Source organism: Hippocampus guttulatus, chromosome 13, assembly GCF_054856545.1.
Source record: "Hippocampus guttulatus isolate MCC_2025c chromosome 13, RoL_Hgut_1.0, whole genome shotgun sequence".
NCBI classification, from domain to species: Eukaryota; Metazoa; Chordata; class Actinopteri; order Syngnathiformes; family Syngnathidae; genus Hippocampus; species Hippocampus guttulatus.
The window spans coordinates 8,762,403-8,772,671 of NC_141273.1; the positions used below are offsets into that span (position 1 = coordinate 8,762,403).

The 10,269-nt window shown below is 42.5% G+C and overlaps 1 protein-coding gene across 1 annotated transcript; it reads left to right on the top strand.

Moving 5' to 3' along the window:
• The first annotated feature begins 564 nt into the window (after positions 1-564).
• Positions 565-10,110, top strand: nt5e (5'-nucleotidase, ecto (CD73)). The gene is made up of 9 exons (XM_086127878.1): positions 565-953; positions 1,027-1,249; positions 2,188-2,376; positions 4,069-4,266; positions 4,369-4,523; positions 6,243-6,351; positions 6,915-7,064; positions 7,319-7,519; positions 9,154-10,110. The coding sequence occupies exons 1-9, from the start codon at positions 615-617 to the stop codon at positions 9,312-9,314; spliced, it is 1,725 nt and encodes a 574-aa protein (XP_085984004.1). The 5' UTR covers positions 565-614; the 3' UTR covers positions 9,315-10,110.
• The last annotated feature ends 159 nt before the right edge of the window (positions 10,111-10,269 follow it).

The following is a 10,269-nucleotide window of genomic DNA, read 5'->3' on the forward strand; positions in this document are numbered from 1 at the left end:
AATGTAACACTCTATATTGTCCCTTGGTGTTGTAAACGCAAATGGTTGTTCGTCTATGTGTGCCCTGGCTGGCAACCAGTTCAGGGTTTACCCCGCCTCCTGTCTGAAGACAGCTGGGATACGCTCCAGCGAGCCCGCGACCTTTCTGACCATAAACGGATTAGAGGATGGATGGACAAGTAGATATACTGTATTAAACGGTTTAATCATTGCGTGAATCAGTACCCAAGAAGAGTTGTACGCTGAAGAAACACTGGTAGACCCACAGTGAAGACGTTACGCAAAGAAAGTACAAAAAAATTACTCTGTCGGGACAACGTTTCCTCCACCACCCAAACCGCAGAGCCCACGCCTTTTCCGCTTGTCCTTTTACGTGTTGTGGTCACTGCACTACAACCCCCCCCCCCCCCCTCGGTTACGCAAAAAAAAAAAAAAAAAAAAAATCACTCCTCCAAATGAATTCCAAAGACCCAAACCGCAGACGAAAGTGAAGCCTACGCCTTTTTCCGCTTGCCCTTTTACTCGTCTTGGTCACTACAGCCCCCCACCCCCCTCCCCCACACCGCCTCCCTCCCCCCGGCGCCGACGCACACAGGCACACGCACAGACACGCGATGAGTTTCTCGTGGAAGACGGTCTCGGTTTGCCTCAACTTGATGCTGCTATTTGACGCTTGGCAGCGGGGTTCGAGTTTGGAGCTAACACTGCTTCACACCAATGACATTCACGCGCGCATCGAAGAGACCAGCGTGGACTCTGGGAAGTGTCCCGAAGCGGGTCCCTGCTTCGCGGGAGTTGCGCGACGCTTCAGTAAGGTGTCGCAGATCCGCAGGGAGGAGAAGAATGTCTTGCTACTTGACGCCGGCGACCAGTTCCAGGGCACCGTATGGTTTAATTACTACAAAGGCGCGGAAGCGGCTCACTTTATGAACAAACTTGGCTATAACGTGATGGTAATTGTCTTTTGAAACGCTGCCAGGTCAAGTCTTGCAAGGGTAAAGAACCTTTGGGTTGTGTGCGCCACAGGCTTTCGGGAACCACGAGTTTGACAATGGAGTGGAGGGTCTTATCTCGCCTTTCCTGCAGAATATTAATTGCTCAATGGTGAGCTCGAACATCAAACCGGACCAGACTCTGGTGGCCAACTTCAGCCGCTACTACAGGCCTCACGTGGTGATCAATGTGGGCTTGGAAAAAGTGGCCGTGGTGGGATACACCACCACGGAAACCCCCTTCTTGTCGATTCCAGGTAAAAACATTGACACGTGCAGTATCGCCATTCATTTCGATTTTTTTATTGTAAAATGTGATTTGAGCCAATTCATTGGCTATATAAGGCCATGTCTCTCTCTCTTCCCTATTAACGAAAGGAGAATGCGGTTACCTCATAGACCATATCACGTAATCAGAAATATCCACCGGTCGCTTCAGTACTCATAGCCCTGTACTTAAGTAGAAGTACACTTAACTCATTCAGTACCAGCCAATTCTAGGACCCCCCCCCCCCCCCGTTTTTTTTACCCTAAGTCTTGGAAAAATTGAGGGGAAAAAGTATCTGGAGTTGAACGTGTGGAGTGTGAAAAGTAAATATGTATGTATGTATGTAAATATGTAAATAAATATGTCTTTGGGAGTGAATGAGTTTTAATGGGGTAAAAAAAAAAGACTAGCAAAAAAAAAGTAGTGCTTCAACTCCTTAAGTAAGAGTACAAATTCTGGAGCTCAGACTCTCACCAAAATCTCTCTATTCGTGTTAACATCAGCGACAGAAAGCACAACTCTCTCTCTCTCTCTCTCATCCATTTTACCACTGTTAACTTTAATATGTTAAAAAGTTAACATGTGTAATGAAACTTAAAAGCTGTCAATTTCATATTCATCCTTTAAAAAGTGTACATTTCCAATCAAAATGGTGCAGTCCACAGAAATAATATTGAAACCAAGATTTATAAATACTTTATTTTTTCCATTGTCCATTTACATGTCACTTCATACTTTTATTTTGAAATCGTTTTGCAATGGTAAAATCCTCTAATTTCTCAATGGACTTCTGCATGGCTCTTATTTCGAAAAGGTAGGATGGATTCACTCCTTCAGTGCTGTTTGTACAAATTGTATGCATTGTTTTGTCAGAGCTGCCCGAACCAGTTGCTGAACCTTGACTTTGTTCTGATGTTTGCGTATTAGGGCCACACTTAAAGTTTGAGGATGAGGTGGCATCCCTGCAGGTGGAGGTTGACAAGCTGCACACACTCGGCTATAACAAGATCATTGCCCTGGGACACTCTGGCTTTGATGTGGATCAATTAATTGCCAAGCGAGTCAGAGGGATCGACATAGTTATTGGAGGACACACCAACACATTCCTATACACCGGTACGTATTTGCCCATCATCTTCAATCAATACTTCAATCGTGATTTGACATAAATCCAACTGGGGCTGGAATCCAGCATATGCTCTTACATACATAGATACGTACGTGCGTGTTCTCATTTTTTTCTGAAGTTTTGTGAAGAGTAAAGACTTGCCTATAGGATGAATGGGCATGTGGATGCTTCTTTGTCTGCATGTGACCTGCAATTGAGTCCAGAATGTACTCCACCTCTTGCCGAGAGTCATCTGAGATAGGATCCAGCTCACCTGTGAACATTATTTCACCTTTCAGGAACACCGGTTACTACAGTGGACATCTTATCATGTTATCAGGTTACGGGGTGCATGAAAGGGTTAAGGCAAGCTTTACAGAAACTGGATGCTTGGATCAGGATGCAGTGGGCAACTCCTATATGCTTATTTGGATGAAGCCTTTAAAGCATTTGTTGCATTGACATTGTTGTCTGTCAAAGGAAGTCAAGAAAGGCATGTTAAAAATCAATTGCATTTTACGTCAGCACAGCCTTCGATCCCCACCTGGACAAGTTTTGGGATAAACTAAACATGATGGTGAAACGAATAAGATGGTAGATTTACATTAAGGAGGAAACATTAGATGAGTCTGTGCGAGACTACAAAGGACAAGATTTAGTATTGATTCTCCACCAAATGAATGCGGGGCCAGTTTTGCTCATATCTGTTCCAATACTTCCTAATAATTAAGGATGATGCATTATGAAATTGCAAACTCAATATATTTTTTATGACCATTACGTATTTGTGTGCCATTTTTCGAATACAGTATTCATTTAAAAGAGGGGGAAATGATTTGGGAATTTTTTAACTGTAAATTTAAAATACTTTCTATTCATAACAGAAGTTCAGTATTTGTTCACTTATTATAATGTAAATGTAGGAAGTATACAGTAACCCTTTCATGCTTGATACCATTGTTTATATATGATGGAGTCAGTTATATTCTGAGCGGTATTGCAATCGTACTTTTGTTCCAGTAAATGTATTCACTTCAATAACACATTTCTAAGGGACAGATTTGTTGCCTCACTATCTAAGCATAATTTGTACCTGGGAGTTGGCTTCTGAGGATATTTACCTGGATGATGTCTGCGAGACTGAAAGGCCTTTACCAGTATACACAGCAAGTGGGGTGAGGGGGCGGGAGGGTGGCGGGGGGAGGGCTTGGGTATGTTGAGTCCAGGCGATAGGGGATTTTGCTCCGCCTTGTTTCCTATTCCGGGTAATTTCTTAGAATCTTCCAACCGCTTGAATAATGTGTCGTTTGTGAATTGTTGGACTCCCTTTTTAATTTGCAACCGGGAAAGAGTCACACAGCACTCGTCTTCCTCTCCGCCATCCTTTAGGTCCCTTTTGATGTGCCGCTTGACCGCGTTGCTGGCTCGGTCATGCTGGCTGAACCTATTTACATGTTTATATGGTGATGCTGTGTAACGTGACGGGCAGCACAACATCAAAACAAAAGAAAGAGGGGGGGGAGCAATGCGATAAAACCGCAGCAGTGCATACAGGAGAGAAACCATGACTCAATCGTTGATGTCCTGATACTAATATCAATCGATATCAATGCCAACACCAGTATCAATATTTGGATCGATCCGTCTATCACTCATACTTAATAATTATATAATTAAGCTTATATTATTGTGCCCTGTAGGACATGCTCCATCTACTGAAGTGCCAGCAGGCCCGTACCCATTCATGGTGAGGTCAGATGATGGCAGAAATGTGCCAGTAGTCCAGGCGTATGCCTTTGGAAAATACCTGGGCTACCTGAAGGTTACCTTTGACCAGGCTGGAAATGTTGTCAAAGCAGTTGGAAACCCCATCCTTTTGGACAGGAGCATACCTCAAGGTAGATTGCAGTAACTGACCCAGTCACACCCGGCTGCGTGGGATTAGAATACGCTGTAAAAAAGCTCGTTTCATGTTTTCATTTCCCCTTTTCGCCCTCCAGATCCCAATATCCTTGCTGATGTTGAGAAGTGGAAGGAGCAGCTGGCTCAGTACTCGAAAAAATATGTCGGCCAAACATTAGTGTACCTCAATGGGTCTTTTGAGGAGTGTCGTTTTCGAGAATGCAACCTGGGAAACTTGATTTGTGACGCCATGGTATTACACCAGAACTTCTATAAACTGTCAGCACCACAAACCACAAAGTTAACCATGAGACAACATGCTTGGCACATCAGCTTTGACACTAACCTCAGGTCCTGCCGTTGCATGTACAGCCCAACAATTTGATTTTGGGTTGCAGAGGCAAGGGAGATGATCACCCACATAGGTCTGGGCGATAAAATGATTGTGGTTAGCGATTGCGCTAAATATCAGGTTGATCACGGTTATCACCTGATGCGGTTTTACTTGATCAAACGTGGTGGAAATGCGTTAAAGTTGTGTCCAAATTCATAGGCTGAGTCCTCCGAAGCATCCACCTCTTTCATGTAGACTACCTCTTTGGGTGGCATAAAACATGGTGAAATTAGGCACGCCTGATGTCTTATAAGTGATATCCATCCAAGCAGAATGCCAAAACATATACTTACATTTAAAAGTAAACTCCACCGAGTGCAAACGCAGGGTGCCTTTGACCATGTACTGTACATGTTTTGAGTATAAAAGATGAGCGGAGGAATGTCAGCTATTAAAGTGTTCTCCAAAGCAGCCCTATCATCTCCATGGAAACAAAGGCCAGATTTGAAGACCGCATTAATTTGGACACAGGTGTGAGGTCAAGTCGTGCCGGAATTTATGTCATGTGCCCGACAAATTCGGCCTTTGAAGGACGCAAACTATGAATTTGGGCATAGCTTAAGTAGTACCAAACAAGTGATCGTGTGAAAAGCATAAAAACGCAAAGGGAGTAAGTCCAGCCTGTCACTAACTGCTGCCGGCACGCATAGCATTAGCAGTTTGCTGCTACTAACGCTGAGGCCACCGGGTGAAAGCAGAAATCGACCGTGTCATTGATGTTATTAAGCATGTCAAAACTCGTTGATCTGTCTTGGTAGATGATGATGATGATGCTAATGCATTTTTTAAAAGCAGCACTAATGTCAACGGGCTATGTAGCACCCAGCGCAATTGAAAAATGGTTACATTTATAATCTGTCTTTATTATCCCTGGAGGGGGCAATTCGTTTATTTTCGTTGATACCTCCAAAAATATTTTGGGATTCTAAATTAAAATGTTCTGTTTAATTTTTATTTGCACTATTGAGTTCATTTTAATTTGCGTAATTTGCTTTGGATATTAATAAATATGATACATGCATTGAAGCATCCCATTATACAGTACCGGTTGTATTCATTTTTCATATTATTTTTGTATAGTTATATTTTAACTTGAAACTATGCAATTTGTATTGTTATTAAAAAAGATGCACATTTGTCCCACATGTTAATTCATGATTGGAAAATTTGTGTTCACATTTTAAGGCATCTTCATATGCCCGGGGCAGGGCACTCTGTTTTGTGTTTTGCATAGGTAAATACACTCAGTCAAGTCTGTAAACTAGTTCCCCATGTTATTTAAGTTTCTCAACTACTTTGTACCGTTGGTTAATTTCTTAAAAAATATATTTATCCATGTTCCTTTTTCTTTAATTGACTCATTACATAAAACGTGAATGAAATGTCGCTTTGTTCAACAGTACGGATGTTTTAATTCTGGCAGTTTAAATAAGTCGAAGAGCAATATTTCAACATCGTGACAATAATCAAGATTGGTATTTTGCGATGATTTTTGTGAGCCATTTGAGCCACATCAGTTAAGAGTTGAAAAGCACAGTTTCAAGATCTCACTTTGTTCTTTCCTTTTGTGATTGTCAGGTGAACCACAATTTAAAATACTCTCATGAGCTGCAGTGGAATCACGTGGCCGTGTGCTTACTGAACAGCGGAGCCATTCGAACAGCCATTGATGAGCGCAACAAAAACGGTAAACTATGAAGAGGACAATTTTTCTCTTTTTTTTAATACTTCTCAACTTTGCAGTCACAGTTCACCTCAGATTGAGGTGGTGTTCCATCCATCCATTTTCTGATCCGCTTTATCCTCACAAGGGTCGCGAGGCATGCTGGAGCCTATCCCAGTTGTCTTCGGGCAGTCAGCCAATTGCAAGGCACACAAAGACAAATAACAATCCGCGCTCACACTCACACCTAAGGGACAATTTAGAGTGTTCAATCAGCCTGCCATGCATGTTTTTGGAATGTGGGAGCAAATCGGAGTACCTGGAGAAAACCCACGCAGGCAAACTCCACACAGGAAGGCCGGAGCTGGAATCGAACCCATGACCTCTGCACTGTGAGGTCGACGTGCTAACCCCTGGTCCACCGAGCCACCCAGATGGTGTTCCACGTTCTAATCATGACAGCAGAAAACTGGGCCAAAGCAACGCTGCAAGGGGTCTCCTGTGTTGATGTACTTCTTGGCATGTGATGGGCAGGTGGCAGTTTTGTTTCATAACTCTGTTGTTTTTGTGTGACCCTTTACTCGCAGGTACCATCACAATGGAGGAGATCCTGACTGTCTTACCATTTCAACAAACTATGGACTTGATCCAGATAAAGGGGTCAACCATGAAAAAAGCTTTTGAACGCTCCGTTCACAGATATGGAGGCAAGCATGGAGAATTCCTGCAAGTGTCAGGTATCATTTCTTATCTCCTAACAATATTGCCCAAGTTCATCATTTGGTAACTTCCGCCAAGTGACGAAAGCGAGACGGCAGGCTGTGAAATCATTGCAGGTTGTTTAGCGGCCAGTTGGTGTTGATCAAAAAATTGTCACTTCCACCTCACCAAAAAAAATCTAAGCATCGTTCCAAACAAAATGATGACGCCCTATTGAGTGTTGACCTAGTTCTTTGTTTCTAACAAAAGTCAAATTTTTCTACGTTTGCAGGCATCCATGTAGAGTATGACCTGTCAAAGCCAGTAAACCAGCGGGTCGCATCCTTATCTGTCCTCTGCACCCAGTGCAGAGTTCCCAAGTACGAACCTCTGGACCTGGAGAAGACGTACACTGTAGTCATGCCTTCCTACTTGGTGAGCGGCGGTGACGGCTACAGCATTTTCAAGGAGGAGATGCTGAAGCATAACACAGGTGGGCAGATGGATGACATTTTAACCGAGTTTGTGACCACTTGTGTGTATGCACAAGTTCTGCAATGTCTCAAAGTCTTATCTGCTGCAGTGTTCCTTACGATAAGGATATTAGTAGATATTTATCCTAAATTGTTTTCCATCTTTAACCTCAAACACACAAACTATTCAAAGCCAGAATGACTTGCGGTTGCAGTGACTCGACATTTTCAGTAAAATGTGCTAGGCTATTGGCGCTAGACAGAAGAAGAGTGTGACTGTAACGATTTAGTCACATTTTCCCTTGCACAGCAGATTTGATTTAACTGCCAACCATGTTGTGCCATTTAAAAGGCTACAGCTTTTGAAAGGAGAGATTACAGATCTTTGATGCACAATGTCTGCCGAGTAATGGTCCATATTAAAATGCTAGCCTGTTGGATAAGCAGGGTGAATCCTCACATGTGGGCCAACTTGGGATAGGATAGGAGATTGCACGGTACGATCCGAAAGGGATGAAATATGAGATAAATCTGTCTGCCCACCTTCCTGGAACGCAGCATGGACGTAAATCTATAGTGCACCGGAAGTGGTGTGAATTACTTTCAAATATGAGGCACTGACAGGAACTGGGCGGCCCGGTGGTCTAGTGGTTAGCGCGTCGACCTCACCGGGTTCAGTTTCAGCCCTGGCCTCCCTGCTTGGAGTTTGCATGTTCTCCCCGGACTGGCGTGGGTTTTCTACGGGTACTCCGGTTTCCTCCCACGTTCCAAAAACATACATGGCAGGCTGATTGGATACTCAAAATTGTCCCGAGGTGTGGGTGTGGGCGTGGATGGTTATTTGTCTCTTTGTGCCCTGTGATTGGCTGGCAACCAGTTTAGGATGTCCCCCGCCTACTACCCAAAGACAGCTGGGATCGGCTCCAGCACCCCCCCCCCTCCCCGCAGCCCTTGTGAGGGTTAAGCGGATCAGAAAATGGGTGGATGGATGGCAGGAACTGCTGTGTTCGCTGCCTAAGTGTTGCTGACTTTACCATGTTTGATAAGTCTGCTTCGTGTTAAGAGTCTTATTCCATCTTCTGCACATTTACCTAAAACATATCTCGGAAGTGTATTGGGGAGGGGGGGGGTAAAAGGAGCAAAAGCCAAACATCTGTCCATTCATTGGCTTTTATTATTATCTCTACTTTGAGTCAGCCTCAAGTGGTTTTTGGCCAACACACTGGGACTTGAATATCCCATGCTACACACCAACAACCGCCATTTCGGATGGTCAATCTCACCGACACGTCTTCAATCTTTTTCAAATCTCATGAGAAACAGAGTACAGGTTGACCCGTTTCAAGACATATTGTTTATAAAAAAAAAAAGAAAAGTTTTATTCAATAAATGTTTATCCTTGACGGCCCAGGACTTAAAGTGTGCTTTGAGTTTCAGCCACATGTGCGATTGAGTTTGACACCCCGATAAGGGAAGTCAAAAGAGGGAACGCAGGAATTTAACTCAAGAACAACGTACTGGGCAAAACATTTTTGATTTGTAATATTGTAGGATTCTGTACAAAAACAAATGCTGTGCAAGCATTTCTTTTGTAAAATATTAACATGCCAAGCAATTATGAACCAAGGTACAGTATGTTATTTGCTTCTTGCAGGTGATATGGACGTTTTGGTTTTGTCCAAATACATCTCTGACAGGAAGCTTGTCTACCCAGCTGTGGAAGGTCGGATCAAGTTCAGGAGCAACTCGGCGGCATGTTTGGCCCAAAGCCTCATCCTGCCATTGTTAAGTTTAGGCCTATCTCTGACATTCTGATTGGGAAACTATCATGAGAGATTTTCTCAGGGGAGATTCAACAGCAAGCAAGAAATGCTCCAGAAAAATGACAATATTAAAAAAGGTCCTTTAATACATTTTTAGTACACTGAAAGTAGGCGGAGTAAAAGGTGAATACCTCCTACAAAATGCCCGTGAAGTAAAAATATTTAGACGTTTCAAGTACCCGCCTGCTACTAGTCTGCACGTAACTAAACACCTTTTTAAGATGCACTGCAGATAAGTTCAAATAAAAACTGTATCTGGAGAAATGCATACTTTGAGATTCAGTGGTCGACAGTATTACGAATGGATCTTTACGTGGCCTTGAACATTTTTTTTTTTTTGGTAACAGTTCATTTGGTGTTACTTTGCTTTGCTCAAAATACATTTACGCATGTATTTTAAGACACTACTTGTTTTGGGAGCACTGCATGATGCAACTGCATTGCCTCAACTGCGTGCCAAGCAACAACATTTCTATATTTTTAAATTATGTTTACATTTCATTTGATGACTAAAGAGCAATTTGACCTTAGTGTTTCATTTGTGCTTTATTTGTTAACTCTTATCACTTACTCGTGCTCGAACCTAACCATGTTCAAATTTCCGAGTACGAACATACAGTACAGTAATGACCCAATCTAATACTGTCATAGTTCAAAAAGTATATTTCTTTTTGTACCGAACTGTTTAAACTTCCCCTTTTCCAAAAAGAGATGCGAGTTCTCACACCATTTCTGAACTGTCATCATAATGACAACAAAAATAAAATACTGTACATCAACAATAAAAAGTCTGAATATTGTTGCAGTTCCACTATTTTGACAGCTTAATAAGAAGTTTTGGCGGATGTTTCTTTTATTGGTTGATAGTATTTTAAATTATTTCTATTTTTTTTCTTCACATATCAGTTCGGTTTTATGGTGAAGGCAAGGTAATCATTCAACGTTTC